General features: G+C 41.6%; 1 protein-coding gene across 1 annotated transcript in view; it reads right to left on the reverse strand.

The window, feature by feature from the left end:
* DENND4C (DENN domain containing 4C) overlaps window positions 1–17,832 on the reverse strand; it is a 2,492,302-nt gene that overhangs the window by 1,835,888 nt on the left and 638,582 nt on the right. The window contains exon 10 of the mRNA XM_044061083.1: window positions 1,308–1,453. Coding sequence (XP_043917018.1) covers window positions 1,308–1,453 — 146 coding nt within the window. The remainder of the gene's footprint in view (window positions 1–1,307; window positions 1,454–17,832) is intronic.

The raw sequence follows: 17,832 nt of genomic DNA on the forward strand, positions 1-17,832 counted from the left end.
AGTCTGATTCCTCAGAATCCTGTTCTGTCAATTTCTGGAGAAGGGTACCTTTTCCTTTTAGAAGTTGTGGCCTGACTACCCCGGATAAGGGAGATGAGATCCTCCGCCATTTTAAGCATTAGTGCTTGGGGTGGTGGAGCAGTAGCAAGATCATGGCTATAAGCAAATTTTCTAGGAGTGGCCTGGCTTCTAGGCCTTGAGAGAATCCGTCAGTTTGAGAGAAACGGTAGTCAAATGCGAAGATGTCTTTTTTTTGTCTAGATTCATTAGTGCGAAAGGCCTCCTCAGAAGCCAGTGCCTGCATCCCGGCTACAGACTCAACCGCACAGCTCCGGACCCAACTGAGCCAGAGACAGCCAAAGGCTCGGAAGATGAAGAAGATTTTTGCGGCATACCAGACTCCGAAAGGGTCTCGGTAGAGGCCTGCATTGATATCGAAATGGGCATCAGGGGCTGCGAAAGCACCTCAATGAATTCCGGAGAACTGAAGACCTGCTTAGTGGTACTGTTGTCGGAAGGTTTAGCCTTGTGTGGTCTCTATCTTTATCTCTACGTTTTCTCCGAATGTCCACAGATGGTTGGCTGACAGACACTATACTGGAAAGCGAAGATGGAACACGAAAATAACAGTCTACAAAAAAGGCTCTATGGCGAATGGTTCTCACATTAAAGAGGGCACAGAACTGGCAACAGGGGAAGTCGTGGTCTGGGCCTAAACAAGTGCGCAGTAAGAATGGAAGTCTCTGTGTGGGGATCTGCTTTCCACAGGCAAGACAATTAACTTTTTTGGGCATCAGTGCAAGAAAAAAGGATCCCCAACTGGGTACTTAGCTTTAGATGTTTTCAGCTGAAATTCAAGTTCTGGTAGCGACCGACTGGCACGCATGCAAACTGCTTCTGCTATGGGCTCCATGGCAGGAAAGACTGATGTAAAGAAGTCGGCTGCCTTGCTTGATAGCACTGACAACCTGATGTCAGACTACAGGCAATGGCAGCACACGCAAAAAAAAATTGACTCTGGTATTCAGGCCGGCCGAGGGCTACCACAACAGGGATAACCTACAGGTGATGACTGCAACAGTGAAACACAAAAAACATCAATTAATACCTGAAGAAATAACCAAGACTGATCACCTGAAAAAGTCTGATAATAAACAGACTCAAATATTTTGGACACAACACAAAGACAATATTTAATACAGAAGACAGCAAAGATAAAATATTTTAAGTCATTAAAATGTACATTAGCAAGGCTTTTAAAAACAGACTACATTATTTATCTAGTCACAGAAGCAAATAAAACTCACCTTTTCTAAGCAGTCATCAAAAAATGCAAGGCAGGTATCCTTGTCACTCACAAAACTGCACTCTTCAACGAAACGGATAAATATCTGAGTTTTTGTTAGTGCCATATAGAACTTCTGATGTGCACGATCTCGGCTCTTTAGAAATCCTGGTAATGAAATACTAATTGGTGATTACAAAATATATAATTCTAAAGGTCAGTAAAGTATACAAGTCTAATACATGTAAACCATAAAATAATGCAAGCTGCTTGTTAGAAGCACTTCATAAAAAAAGATATTTTTCTGACAAATTTTTCAAGATACACTCACTCAGTAATGTAACAACTAGGCGGATCATCCTACTAAGAACCTGTATTTAGAGGGCTTCGAAGATGGATTTACACTGATCACCAGCTTAACATCAGTTCTCCCAGTGTGAAAACAAAAACAGAGAAAAAGGAGTGCTATTGAAATTGAATAAAAAGTCAGTGACTGGCTACCAAGTACACTGCCTGAATGCCAGCAAAGATGAAATTTAGAGAACATAAAAAATAAAAAAAGAAAATCAACCAGAAAAGTTGAAGAGAATGGGAAAGGATTCTGTAGCTGTTCAACAAAAAGCAGTTCAAACTTCAGATTTGGTTCAAGAGATGGAGTCCAGTAATTTAAAAAAATAAATAAATCAAATATTCTCAGAGGTGATTAAAATAACTGAAACATGAGCAGAATATATCAACTCAAATAACAAGGGATGGAAAAATGGACGAAGCCTTAACTAGCTGTTCAGACAAACTGATAAAACTGAAAAAATCAGAGGTCAAAATGAAACAAAAATTGGCTGAGTATGAGGCTCATCAAGAAGAGTTGTTTCAAAAAATAGAGTTAAATGACAGAGAGAAAATTTTCTGCTGTACCACAGAAACTTGAGGGAACAGACTGTATTAATTTTATGAAAGCACAAATAAGCAAATGGACTCTCCACAGCAGGATTTGTTAATTGAAAGGGCATATCAAGTGTATGCTCCAAATCTGGCCAAGAGAAAGTAGAAATACCTATAATTAGGAAAGATGCAGTCATACCAGCAGAAAAGATTGCTACTAACAAAACTGTCAGAAAGGAAAAGTACTAAAAACTGGAGACAGCAGAATGTTTATGAAAAATAATTATTCACTGTACATCAGGCAGAAGAGAAGCAAATTTATCCTAGCAATCAAGGAATGTCAAGAGGTAGGTATGACATTCAAGCTGCTATAGCCAGCTGTCTTCAGATTATTTTTTCCTGGAGGATTAAATACATTTTTATATACCGAACATGCTAAGGAGGAAATAAAGTTTATCCAACAAAAAGTAAGCCAGCAAGCAGAAGAGGACTCTCTCTCATTCTTCAGACAGTAAAGTTCTTAGAACACTGACAGTGAAACCTTTTCCAACGTCCCAAAGGAAAACGCTTGAGACAGAAAAAAGCACAGGAGTTGACTAGAAGATTCTGGAGTACCTTCAAGCAGAATCTAGTGCTGGGAGATGATCAGGAAGAAGACCAGCAACACTGAAATTACAGACTAAATGGGAGATTGTAAGGCATCAATCACATTTTGAAATGCAGCTTTGCAAGAAAAAGTGGCTGAAAAAGAATGGACTTTAGTTGACTTGGCTAAACTTGAGGGTGGACTACAGAGCATACACCCACTTTATGTTATTAATGTTAAGGACACTAAAAGGGGAAAAACAGTACCTAAGTAAAACAAATGTTTTTCTTATTTATAATATTTGTATAAACGATCTGCATAAGGCATGTTTGAGGCCGGTAATCCTCTTTGTGAGGTATTTCTGCGGCCTTTCCAGTTGCTGTAGATGTCTTGTGAGGTACATATCAAAAGGGGCGTTGTACTATACAATGGGTCTAATGAGTGATGAGTAGAGGGGAACAATGACCTCTTTTTTTCTGGATGAGAAACCTTTTGTGATGAGGTGTGCCACATAGAAGGATTTCCTGACTACTGTGGCGATGTGATCAAAGGAGAGACTACTGTCCACCTGTGTCCCAAGGTCTCTTATCACACTTTCGGTGTTAAGTATACTACCGCCTATGTTGTAGTTCATGGGTACAGAGTTTTTACCAAAGGGGATGACAATGCACTTTTTGGCATTGAGCTTGAGGCCATGGCTTTGACACCAGGCATCTGCCTCAGTGAGGCCCTTTTGTAGGATGTCCACATCGTTAGGAGTTTCAATTATGGCTCCTAGTTTGCAGTCATCTGCGAACTTCGTTAGCAAAGACCTTCTGTGTTAGCCTGTTCTTCAGAGAAGTAGATACCAAACAGGAGGGGACCCAGGACTGAACCCTGTGGTACTCCACTTGTCACTGGTCTGAAGTCGGATTTGGAGTCTGCTACTTTCACAGTATGGGTTCCGTCAGTGAACCAGTTGGCAACCCATCTTGTGACATAGGGATTTATACCTAGTTTAGTGAGTTTATCTATAATTCCAGAGTGAGGGATGGTGTCGAAAGCCTTGGCAAGATCTAGATAGGCTGTGTGAACCACCTTACCGTTGTCTACGGCTTTGGTGACTGCTTCAAAGAAGTCTATCAGGTTTAGGAGACATGATCGGCTTTTTACAAACCCGAATTGGGTGGGGTCCAGAGTTTGGAGATTACCAATGTCTTTGTTTATAAGTTCCATGATGATACATTCCATAGACTTGTAGACCAGGCTTGTCAGGCTAATGGGGGCGGTAGTTCCCGAGGTCCGTGGTGACTCCCCCCTTGTGGAGTGGGATAACCGTTGCTATGCGCCACTCAGCAGGCACAAAGCCTCAGGTGAGGCTATGATTGAACATGGTACTTAGGTGGGGTGCCAGTTCATTCTGCAGTTCGTGTAGTACACAGCCTGGGATGATGTCTGGTTCCATGGATGTTGTGTTCTTGGCTTTGGAGAGTGTGGTTTTTACCTGTGCAGCCGTGATTACAGGAACTTTGCATTCGTCCGGTATAGAGATGGGCTCTTTAGGGGGTGAGAGGGGGGTAAAGTTAGCACTGAACCTATCTGCCAGGATGTTGGCAATATCAGTTGAGTCTGTATATTTAGTACAATTGTGCTGCAACTCAGAACAGATCTGAGTGTTGCCATTGAGATTCTTGCTATAGCTATAGAATGCTTTGTGGCTGTCTTTAGAATCAGTGGTGATTTTGTTTTCATAACTAGCTTTGGAGGATTTTATCAGGGATTGCAGCTTCTTACAGAGGCTGACCAGGGAGCTCCTCCACTCGTGGGATTTTAGTCTCTTTTGCAACAGTTTCTTCCTTTTTCTGTACAGTTTGTTTATGGCAGGGGACCACCAGATTGGCTTCCTTTTTTTGGTGGATAGCGTCTTGGTTCTGTTTGGGATAGCACGATCCATGCACTCATGTAAGTGCTTATAAAGTGCAATTGTGTAGGATTCAGTAGTCCATCTGCATGGGTGTCACAAAGTTCACTACTTCTGTCTTAAGAAGCATGAAGTTGGCTTTGGAAAAATTTTTTACCATGGTTTCCTTAATGGGGGTGGGGGCAGGATGTGGATATCTAGGGTAATTAGCTTATGGTCGGATCGGACCAATCAGGCGTTGACTTCAGGTATGGAACACCGGTCACTCATGTTGGTAATGACTAGATCTAGGATATTGTTGCCCCTGGTGGGGGTGTGGATAAGTATTTTAAATGTGGGGGATATTTTCAGTGACTGTCATGTTAAAAATAAAAGAAAACAAACACTTTTAGTTTTAAGAAATATAGACTTTACATAAGTGAAGAAAGTGTGGAAAAAAACAAGTTTAATGTTAATTTGTAATCTTGGGTTGCTGGGGTGGGGGTGAGGTGTAAAAGTACATCGATTATACTCTGTGTAGAATTAAGATGTTTAGATATGCTGTGTGTAGAATTAAGATGTTTAGATATTTTCTCTATTTTATTTTTTTTTTTTACAAGGATGAATATCGAGACTACTGCCCTTGGCTTAAAATATTGAAGTGTTTTTTTCTATGCAAGTAGGCTTTGAAAATGAAATAAAATTATGAAAGTCACAAAACATGCTAAGTTTCTCACATCTGCAAAGGTACTCACTCACTTTTTTTTCCCATTACCAAATGTTCAGTGGGAGCTAAAGTCTGCAGGTGAAGGCACCTGTACATTCTATTCTGAGCAAAATTATCCACAACTCATTGCTGATTATTATTCCATGGAGACGAGCTGCCTGCAAGTACAAGCAATTAATTATGAGAGTTCTGAGAATTCTTTGCTGAGGGATATGTAAAGTGTAAAAGTAAAACGGCAAGCAGTTCAGTGAAAAGAGATGACAACCCTAACACTTTAAAGCATTTATTAGAACAGTGAACATATTTAGTGTGTCAGTGAATTTTTTTCTTAGGGCTAAAAATTAATGTTTACTGAAAGCATACAAGCAGTGCTTCACATCTGCAAGGGAGACACAAATAAAAGAAAAAAAAAACAGCAATCAGTTTTAAGTGGGAACATAGGCTGTAGCATACTCTATAGCATCGGTAGTGCCTATGGTTGCAGCTGCTCCAATCTGGGCTTATTCATTTTTTTTTTTGAAGACGTACATAGTTTTGTGCATTTGTTCTAAATTAATAGGGGATGGGGGCGTTTTAAAAATGTACTTTGTTTTAATGAAAACCCTCAGACAGAAAACTAAGTCCTCAAAAATGTGACAAGTTCAAAATTGAGAGGAGGAGAAACTGTATAAAAGATCAACCTGCCAAACAGTGTGTGTGTGCATGTAACGCAAAGGTTGGAAACATGCATTCAAAAAAAAAAAAAAAAAAAAAAACTATCATGTATAATAAGTGGGAACAACAGATTTTATCATGATGGCTATATAGGCTATCACTACATCTCAGAAATGTGAATGGCCTTACAGGGACTGTATAGACAAAAGGAAAATGTACTGAACTATATTAAGAAATCCTGAATGCAATCTGAGTTGCCTGGAAGTGGTGAGGCCTTGCTGAGTCTAGTTCTGGTGGCTGTCAAAGAAGCAATTACTAGAAAATGGAAGTCGAAGTGTAGACCAACTTTGCTGAGGTAGTGAATATAATGACAGAGATAAAACAACTGGAAATGGAATCTTTGGAAAAGGGAGAGAACAAACTATATAGGAAGGGATGGGAATTGTGGGAACAATGCACGCGGAGCGGGAACGAGGTTTAAGAATCAGGATTTGAATGGGCCGTGTAATGCTTGACTAACAATGACTGGATAGATTATGAGTGGTGTAATGGTGTCTATGATGTATACTGTTTGCAACTAAAGTGGTGTTATGTTTGTTTTCATTTGTATGAATGTAGCATTACCTATGTTATGTGTGAAAATTTAATAAAGATACTTTTGTTGCCTCACAGTAAGACATTGTCCTTCCGATTCTCAGCTAGAGCGTCTTCTGTGTGGAGACATGCGTGAATGGGCGTACCTTCGTTGAAGGATGTACAACAGGGCCGGCAACTCGGCATGTAAAAATCTACTGCCAATCATTAGCGGACCGGAGTTCCGCTGTGGCAACCCCTAACCAGGAAAAGCTGAAAGACACAACATTGGGGGGATCCAAAATGCAAACAGCAGTGCTGCAGTAGATACATTTTGCAAAGAAATGAGCAAGTAAATTTCACAAAAAGTATTTCAGGATGGATAGTCAGCAGAATATATGGGACAAAGGAAAAGGGAAGTAATTATGCTAATTGCTAAAAGGGCTCCAAAAGTGACAGAAGTGGAGGGGGGGAGACAATAATGGTAGATTTGTGGAAGTAAGGGGCTACAGATAAGGGAGGAGGATTAAGCTGGCATGTATTAAAATTCCACCAAAATCTGCTATTATGGGGCTTGAGAAAAATTTGTGAAAAATAATAAGCTTTCAGCACAGAATATTGCTTACAGTTGGGGACTGGTACTTGAGCTGCAATAGTGAGGATGTATCATGGAGACTAGAAGGGAAAACCTAACAAAACAGGGTACATTTCAGAAGAAATTTATGAAAATATTTAAGGAAGATGTGAATTCAGTACTATGAACTTTAAAAGAATATATATACTCTCCAAGGTAAAATAACTGGGCTAGACTAGACAAATTATATTTCACAGGAACATTTGCATTTAATTGAAAACTTTGACGCATATCCAATAACTATTTCAGATCATACACCAGTACAAATTAAGATAAAAATGCAGGGTAATGAAGTACCTGTTAAAAAATAAATTTAAGGAATAGGTATTAGAAATTATTCGAGAACTATGAAGGAAGATAGATATCACTTCAGAAGTTATAGTCAGTCTGTGGGATAAAATGAATAAGTACAGCTGTGTATTCTTACCATAAATGTAGCTGTTCGAGTGCATTCACTGTTGCAGTCATCACATTTGGGTTATCTTGCTTGCAGTAGCCCTCAGTCAGCTTGATTATCGAAGTCTTAGGTCCTGCGCCGATTGCTGCCTCATCTTCCATGACATCAGGGGTATAAAGCATGCAGCCGACGCCATTACATCAGTTTTTCTTGCCCCAGATGTCAGGTGCCCCCCTAATGGGAAGCAATTAAATATATATATATATATATATATATAGATATATATATATATAGATATATATCTATATGTATATATATATATATATATATATATATATATATATATATATACACACACACACAAGGTTATACCTCCAACAAAGAAGCAAATACACTAAAAAGCTTTTAAGCATAGTAAAGAGGAATAGAGGCATAGTCAAAGGAAGTCAGGGGGCTGGAGGGAGGGTAACCAAAACCGCAACAGTGAATACACTTGAACATCTACATTTGTGGTAAGTGTACACAAATGTACTATGTTCTTCGTGTTTCACTGTTGCAGTCATCACATTTGGGTAGATTCCCAAAGCTAAGGATGGGAGGAGGAATTTAGATAGCATTAGGACCAGCTATAAGGCCCTGCAAGACTGCAGTGGCAAAACCAGATCTGGATTTAGAGAAAATTGGCAAATGGTAATGCATGGTGAAAGTATGTACAGAACTCTGGGTAGCAGTTTCTAGGATGTCCCTGGTAGGGACACCTCTGAGAAAGGCTGTAGAGGTAGATGCAGCCCTGGTTGAGTGTGGTCTTATTCCCTGTGGGATAGGTTTTCTATGGTGCTTATAGCAGAAATGAATGCAATGGCCTATCCATTTAGAAATGGTTTGGTTTGAAATGGCCTTCCCCTCTGCCCCTACAGCAAATGCCACCAGCAGCTGTTCAGATTTCCTGAGAGGTTTAGTCCTGTCCAAGTAAAATCTAAGTTTTCTGTGCACATCTAAGGAGTGCAGTACCCGGTCCCCTTAGTTCTGTGGATTAGAAAAGAAGGTTGGCAAATGAATGGACTGATTAAGAGCCACATTGGATACTACCTTGGGCATGAAGGAGGGATTGGTCCTGAGGGACACCCTATCTGCATGAAAGATGATGAAAGGCTCCACTGCCATAAGGGCCTGGAATTCAGACACCCTTCTTGCTGAAGTGATTGCTAAAACAAAGGCTGTTTTCCAAGAAAGGAATTTTAACTCTGCACTTGCAGCTGGCTCAAAAGGAGGTAGAGTGAGTTTTTCCAATACAAAGTTAAGGTCCCAGGCTGGAGTTGGGGCTCTCCTGGGTGGTCTTAAGTTTTTGGCCCCTCTGAGGAACTGCTTGAGCAGTGGATGAGAGAAGAGAGGTAGTTCTGTGCTGAAATAGATGATGCATGAATTTTGATGGAGGAAAAAGAAAGGCCTCTGTGAAGAATCTCAGTTAAGTATTGAAGAATCCGAAGTAAATTGGGTGCTGCTGTGCCCATCCCTTGAGTTTGGTTCCAGGAACAGAATCTTTTCCATTTTTCAGCATAAGATTTTCTAGTACTAGGCCTCCTTGCCTCCAGAATGACATCAAACACTTGTTTACTGAGGGATGGTAACAGAGAGATCAGGTAATTAGCCAGGCTGCCAGGTTCAGGGTTTGAAGCTGAGGATGTAGAATCTGGCCCTCCTGCTGGGACAGCAGGGTAGGGGTCTGAGGCAGGTGCCATGGTGCTAGCAGTGACACATTGCGCAAGTGGGGGTACCAGTGTTGGCATGGTCAGTCTGGTGTAATCAGTATCGTCCTTGGTTTGTCTCGTTTGATCTTTAGTAGCACTTTGGAGAGGAGAGGAGGAAAGGCATAAACTGATAGATTTTTCCAGGTGAAGGACAGGGCATCCACTTTCCAAGCTTATTTGTGGGGAACCTTTGTGCAGAATTTGTCCAATTGGTAGTTCTGAGGGGAGGCAAACAGCTCTATATCTGGGCTCCACCATTTGTTTATCAACATGTTGAAAGTCTTTGGTTCCAGTTTCCACTCATGTGAGTCCATGAGATTTCTGCTTAGATCGTCTGCCAGTGTATTTAGCTTTCCTGGCAGGAACTGAGCCTGTAGATGCACCTGGTAGCTCAAGGCTGTGTTCCCCTGAGCCATGGCTAGTCTGCAGAGGGGGTATGAGTGGGTTCCCCCTGCTTGTTTATGTACCACATAATAGTGGTGCTGTCCATCTTTACCATTAATTGTCCTGGAAGAATGTGGTCATTGAAGGCTGTCAGAGCATTCTGTGCAGCTAACATTTCTTTTTGATTGACATGCAGGTGCATTTGACTTGGGTTCCATTTGCCCTGAACGCACTTCCCTGCCAGGTGAGCCCCCCATGCATAATCTTATGCGTCTGTTAGGGTTTGGGCGGCAGGGGGGTAGAGTGAATGGTAGTCCCTTGTTTTGGTGGCAGGCCTCTGTCCACCAAAGGTACTCTAAATGTAGGCAAGGTATGATAGGGATCATTGCTTCTAGATCCTGAGAATGTTGACACCATAGGCTTTTTAGATACCACTGTAGTTTCTTCATATGCAGTCTTGCATATGGAATTAGGAGAATGCAGGAGGCCATGAACCCCAAAGGCTTGCAGTATTTGTCTTGCAGATATCAGGGTTTTAGTGGTCATTAGTTTGAAGTAAGCTATCAAATGAATTTGTTTCTCTGGCATGAGGAAAGCCATCTGCGAAGTTGTGTTCAAGCTTGCTCCCAGGAATATAATTTGTTAACAGGGTACAAGATGCAATTTATTTTCGTTTATGGTGTACCCCAGACAAGTTAGCACCTTTTATACAAACATCAGATGATTCAAAAGTATGTCTTGGCTTTCTGCCTGAATTAGACAATCGTCCAAGTATGGGTATATTTGAATATTTCTTTGCCTGCAAAATGCAATGACTGGAGCTAGGCCATTTGTGAATACCCTGGGCGCAGTAGATAAGCCAAAGGGCAGTGCAGAGAACTGACAGTGCATATAGCCTGCTTTGAAGCGTAGGTATCTTCTGCAAGATTCCCCCATTGGGATGTGCAGATAGGCTTCCTTTAAATCCAGTGTTGTCAACCAGGCACCCTTGCCTAGCATAGGTAGCAACTGGTGAAGAGTTAGCATCTTGAATTTTGGGAACAACAAAAAGGTGTTTAGGATAGAAAGATCCAGGATAGGATGCCATGTGTTGTCTTTTCTGGGTACCAGGAAAAGTCTTGAATAGAAACCTTGTCCCCTTTTTCCTCTTCTGGTACAGTTTGAATAGCCCTTATAATTAAGAGAGAATGTACTTGCTTTTGAGCCTCTGCCCACTGATTTGAGGGTAGATCTGAACAACTGTTTGGGGTTGGTAATGTGTGGAAGTGTAATCTGTATCCTTGAGAAACTATATTTAAAACCCATTTGCCCTGGCTAATGTGTTCCCAGTTTTCTGCCTGCAGAGCAATCTTTCCCCCCTAAAGCAGCAGTCAGTTGAGAAGGGCTTGGAAGTTTTTAAGTTAAGTCATTGAGACAGTTTACCATAGGGGGAGTCTTACTACTCCCTGATTTGGAAGTGGGAGCCCCCCACTGCTTAGTCCTGTGCGAACCTTGGGACTGAAGCCTGGGTGTTCTGCTGGTTCTGGGTTTGGACTGAGAAGGCCTGGAAGAGGCAGGAAAGGACCAATTCTTAGAGGGCCAATGCCTACTAAATCTTGGAGGCTGTACTTGTAGGAAACCTTTAACACTTTGCAAAGATTTAGCTTTTTCCACAATCTTTTCAAGTACTGCTTCTGCTTTGTTGCCAAACAGGTGGTCCTGATTTAAGGGAACATCTAGCAATTTAGCTTTAATATGATCTGGCAAAGACTGCTCCTTAAGCCAAGCATGCCTTCTAAGTACAGACCCAGTGAAAGCAGCCCTGCAAGATGCCTCTAGTGAATCAAAACCATATTGCAAAGTATGTTTTCCAACCTATTCAGCAGAATGCATTAAATCCTGTAAATCCTTATTTTCAGCACAGTCAGGAAACAATCTCATTTTCTGTTTAAGCAATCCAATGATATGCTGCTGATACTTTAACATATGTAACTGGCAGTTTAAGGCCCTAATGGCCAGGGTTGTAAAAGTGTATACCTTCTTACCCCATCTATCCAGCTCCCTGGAATCTCTATCAGGGGGGGTAGGACATTTTGGCAGTAGTAGCCTTAATGCCCTTGGGTCCCTGTGAAATGGTCTCAGGATCTGCAATAGGATTTTTAAAAAGCAACTTGTGAGAGTCAGGAACCTGGTAATATCTATCAGGTTTTCTGGGAGAAGGAGGTAAGGAGTCAGGGGCCAAGCTAGATTCCGAAAAGGCGTCATCAACAATGTCCAGTACAGGGGGGAATAGCTAAAGGCCTGTGTTGGGGCAGGAGTAAGAAATCCCCAAGTCTCTTTTTAGAATCAGAGAAATCCTGGCTTTCCTAGCGAAAATGCTTCCTAAGAGTATGCAAGGTTTCACCAAATGAGAAATCCTCTGGAGGGGAAGCAGAGGGAATAGAGTCCTCTGCATCAGAATCCTCATAGGCAGATAAGGGTAAATCCTGGTCATCAGAGGAAACAGAAAATTCAGAATCCTGATCAGAAGTATCATAAGCAAAATCAGTCCTAGGTTTCTCAGAGGGGGAAGGTTGGCTTCCCCTTATTAAAGTAATAAGGTCTTCAGCCACTCATCATTTGTTTTTTTTTTTTTTTTAGGCATAGAGGCCTGACCATGCGGTCTGGGCGTCGGTTTTCTAGGCATGGATCGAGTTTTAGGCCTTGAAGAAGAAGATGGCATCAGTTTAATATGCAAGTCAGTAGGGCCTGAATACACCCTCAGAAGCCGGTGCCTGCACAGTGGCTCCAGACCCATCCAAGGTACAGACATCCGCAGGTTCCACAGTTAAAGCATCTCGCGGAATACCGGACTCCGAATGGGTCTCGGTAGAGGCCTGCGAATCTGAAGTAGCGGGTATCAGGGGCTGCAAAAGCTCCTCACTGAGTACCGGTGAACTGGCGTCTAGCTTAGAAGCGTCGCTGGCAGCTTTGGACCTAGGCAGCCTGTCTCTGTCTTTATCTTTGCGTTTTTTCGGAATGTCTGTAGTCGGGTGACTTACCGAAGACATATCTGGATAACTGAGCAGAGTACCAAAATATTTAGAAGCATAAATATACCAACGACGAATAGTTCGTTGTTTAAATAAGGCACAAAACCAACAGCGAGGTATGTCGTGGTCAGGGCCTAGGCAAGGACTACAGTACGAATGAAAATCTTAATGAGCTATCTGCTTTCCACAAGAAATACAATTATTGACTTTTACTGACATCGGTTAAGAGCAAGAAAAAGTTTCCCCAACGGGGTACTTAGCTTTAGTTGAAGACTTTGGTTCTGAAATTCAAAAATGAAAATTTCAGGAGTCGTCCGACCGTCACTTGCGAACTGCTTCTTCTTCGGGTACCACACGGCAAGAAAGACTGATGTAATGGCATCGGCCGCATGCTTTATACCCCTGACTACCTGATGTCATGGAAGATGAGACAGCAACCGATGCAGGACCCAAGACTTTGATAATCGGGCCGACTGAGGGCTACTGCAAGCAGATAACCCAAATGTGATGACAGCAACAGTGAAGCACTAAGAACATCGGAATTTAAAAACATAGCAGTAATAAAGAAGAAACAGATATGGTTAAAATGTAATAGGAATTACTTACAAAGACTACTGCAGAATAAGGGGAATCTCAAAGAACAACCCTTAAATATCTCGTTCCTTTTTTTAACCACTAAGACATATATCTAACTATGTATCTCCAATTACCATAATGTTTTTTGTACACGAGTGTGAGTGACGTTGTTTCTCTAATTGTATGATGTTCTTTATAACACATTTATGATTATTAACCAAAGTTGTTAAAGTTGATCATCTCATCATGTTTTGTAATTTTCTTACATTAGACATGTATCCTTTCCAACTTATAGGACCTTTTTGAAAGTCTCAACTTGTGTTGGTATTTTTATATTGTGTATTCTCTGTGGGGTTAAGCTTTGTCTTATCATATGATTCTAGTTTTTTAGATTATGAATTCTCTAACTAGTGGGGCTTTTCCCCTGGGCCTCCGCTGAAAATAGGTTACCCTCCCAGTTGGACTATCCTGGTAAACAAATATAAAATAAATAAGGGAGTATGTGGATAATGTACGAGTTTGGAAAGACTGTTAAGGAACTATTTTTTGACAATAACGAAAGAGCACAAAAACCTTTAGCACAATTTAGGCAGCAGAAAGTAAGAGTTGTTGCCAAATTTAGGGAGCCCATAACAAGAAAAATAATCAAGAGATCCTGTAGAGGTTTTAAGGATATTTTGGAAATTTTATGAAAATGTGGAAATCAAGAAAGAGCACAAATGAAAATATTTATGGAGGACTTAGTTGTTGAGCTTCATCTTCTTAATTAACAGTTAAGATAGAAGGGGGTGAGATAAAAGTTTTGTACTTGCCATAACATTCCATTTATGTCGTCCATTTCCATTCTTCAACTAATAGGTTTGGATCCAATCCTCAGATCAGATGCTGCCATTAAACTAGCTCATGGCCTCCAAAAACTCTCAAGCTCCTTCCCTACCCATAATGCACCAATCCTTAACATCCCTCAGATCCTGTTTGCTGCATGACTGGAAGACTATTACAATATGACAGTAGTGTCCTTGAAGCCTCTTGCTCGTCCAGAAATCAGTCATTAAAAGGATGGGGGGTTGGTGGGTGGGGAGTTCAGGAAGAATGAAAATGGACAACACAGATGGAACACTATGGTGAGTACATAACATCTTTACCTGATGATGTGAATTTTCATTCATTCCTCAACTAATGGGACAGAGTCCCCAGCTACCTAAAATTCTGGGTGGACTCTAAGGAAGAATATTCCTGAGTATGGTTGAGACAAAGGCTGCTCCCTCCCTCGAGACCACATCTACTTTATAATGACTGATAAAAATAAGGATTTGACCAAGTTGCAGCTACACACATCACACACAGAAGCTCTGGACTGGAACACACAATAAGTTGCCATAGGTCTGGTTGAATAAGACTTTAAAGGTTTTAGTAAGGGAAGATTCAGCTTGTTATAGACAAATCAAAAGCAATCTGTCAACCACTTTACTAGAGTTACTTTTGTAACCGATTGGGCCAATTTATTATATACAAAGGAAACAAACGATCTGTCTTTCCAATCTATTTTGTTCTGTGTTAACAAACACAACTGTCTATGAACATCCAATAAATGCAGTATATATTCCCCTTTATTTTCAAATTTTCGAAAGAATACTGGCAAGTTAATGGATTGCCTCATGTTGGATTCTGACACCACCTTAGGAAGGAAGGAAGCATCGATACCTAACATGACCCAATCCATATGAAAATTCAAATATGGAGGGTTAGAAGATAAAGCTTGAAGATCTGAAATTCTTCTAGCAGATGTAATTGCAACTAGAAAGACTTTCCCAGGTCATGAATTTAAGATCAAATTTAGCTGCTGGTTCAAAAGGAGAATGAATTAAGACTTGCAGTACCAAATTTAAATCACATGAGGGAATGGGGTCTTTATAAGAGGGTCTCAGCAGGACAGTACCTCTCAAAAAGACTTTGCACAGCTTAGAGGAAACCAGTGAATTCTGAAATCCAATGTGAAAGAGATTGCTGCAAGTTGAACTTTTACAATTAATGAATTAGCACCTCCATTAAATAGACTCACCACAAATTCCAGAACTGATTGAACTGAAAGCTGAGAATTGGTCAATTTGATTTTGGTTTACCCCAAAACAAACTTTTTTTCCATTTCTTCTTGCAGTATTTCCTAGTAGGTTTATGGGAAGAGTAAAGTATGGAACGCAGACAAGGGAAGAAACCATTGGTTGCCAGGCTGTTAAAGGAAATGGAAAAACCACACTGTTAGTCTGAGGTTTGAGATATCTAGGTGAGTCATGCCTGTCAGGTGGGACAGAAGGTCTGGAGGTAGATCCAGAATGCAAGGTGTATACTGTAGATAAGGCCAAAGGAAAAGAAACCAAAACTGTCAAGGCCAGTAAGGCGCAATGAGGATGACTTTGCTCTTCAACTGGGCTGCTTTCTGCAGGAATTTGAGAATTAGGGGGGGTTGGAGAGTAAGCATAGAGAAGATCAGGGGGGCCAACTGTTTAGTAGAGCAACCCTCAGTGACTTCCCCTGTAGGGGGGATAAGGGCAAAAAAGCGGCTACACGCTGTTTAGGGGAGAGGCAAAAAGATTGCAGCAAGGCTGGTCCCACTGACTGAAAATCATATCAGTCACTTGGTTGTTGAGAGACCACTGATGAGGTAGTAAACTGGACTTGCTCAGTTTGTCTGTCATGTTGGACTTACCTGGAACATGTGTTGCTATGAGAAAGCAGTTGGAAGATCTCCCATTGCTACACTGAGGCTTTCTTGACACAGGGAATAAGATCTGGTTCCCCCCTTGTTTGTTGATGTACTATACTACTGACATGTTGTCGGTCTGAAGTGCAACCGTTCTGAGAGAGTGTGTGCCTTGGAATGCCTGCAAAACCAAAAGCACTGCTCTCATCTCCAGAACACTGATACGCAAGTTGGCCTCTTCCGAGAGTGTGTGCCTAGGAATGCCTGCAAAACCAAAAGCACTGCTCTCATCTCCAGAACACTGATACGCAAGTTGGCCTCTTCCGAGGACCAAGTGCCTTGTACTGTTTTCCTCACGAAATGCCCCAACACCACCTAATCTGGGAAGAGTCTGTGGTTATTATGGCCTTCGGCTGAGGGAGGATGAAAGGAGAGCCTTGTAATACCTGTTGCGACTGCACCCACCAGCGAAGACATTTTTTGCATTCTTGAGTTATTCTCATCTTCGCTGACATGGGTTGAGAAAGCACTGACCAATGTATTGCTAGCATCCATTGTAGAACTCATGTGGAATCTGGCTAAAGGAACTAAAATGTTTGCGCAGACACTGACCTCAGGGCTTGTAGAATCAATCGGGCTGATATTCTGGTACTGCAAATTATTTTCCTGACCTGGATCTTAATTGTTTATACTCTTGAAAGAGGAAGACAAGTTACCATATTATGTTGAACACAGCCCCTACGAACTCTTAATGTTTGGGTCGGTTCTAAGTGAGACTTGTCCTAAAGTACAGCTGTGTACACTTACCATAAATGTAGATGTTCAAGTGTAATCACTCCTGCAGTCCTAACCATTGGATTATCCATGCTGTGGTAGCCCTCAGTCGGTCCGAATACCAGAGTCAAGGTTTTGTGCATCAGCTACTCTCGCTTGCTGGGTGACGTCAGGTCATCTGAGCTATAAAGGAGAGCAGGTGATGCCATTACCTCAGTTTTTCACACCTTAACCAACCAAAGAAGTCCAATTTTAATAATTAATAGTCTTGGAGGTCAGAGACCCCCATAGAAATATGTGTCTTTCTAAGGAAAGTAGATATCAGGGGAAGGAGGAAGGGAAAGCATGACTGCAGCAGTGAACACACTCGAACATCTACACTTATGGCGAGTGTACACAACTGTACTATGTTCTTCGTGTTTCACTGCTGCAGTCCTAACCATTGGGAAGATTCCCAAAGCTGAGGAGAATGGTGGAAGGTTGACAGAAACTTAAGATTGGGTGAGCATGCCCTGCAGAGTCAAACCCAGCCCTAGCTTTTGAGAATAGATTCAGATGGTAATGTTTGGTGAAGGTGTGGACTGAAGTCCATGTGGCAGCTTCCAGGATGCCATTGGTGGGTACCCCTCTAAGGAATGCTGTGGAAGTAGAGGTTGCCCTAGTGGAATGGGTTCTGATGGTCCTAGGGGGTGGTTTTCCATTCATGGAGTAACAAATTGGATGCAGTGTGCTATCCATTTGGAAATGGTCTGTTTGGATACTGGCTTCCCCTGTACCCCTGTTTTAAAGCTGACCAAGAGCTGGTCAGTTTTCCTGAATGTCTTTGTATGATCCAGATAAAATCTGAGTTGCCTGTGCACATCCACAGAATGCAGTATCCTTTCCCCCTTGTTCTGCGGGTTATGGAAGAAGGTTGGCAGGTGGATGGCCTGGTTGAGGGTAACATCTGAAACCATCTTTGGCATGGAGGAGGGATTTGTTCTCAGGGAGACCCTGTCTGCATGGAAGATAAATGGCTCAA

Source organism: Protopterus annectens, chromosome 2.part0, assembly GCF_019279795.1.
Source record: "Protopterus annectens isolate FY-2018-M chromosome 2.part0, PAN1.0, whole genome shotgun sequence".
Classification (NCBI taxonomy): Eukaryota; Metazoa; Chordata; order Ceratodontiformes; family Protopteridae; genus Protopterus; species Protopterus annectens.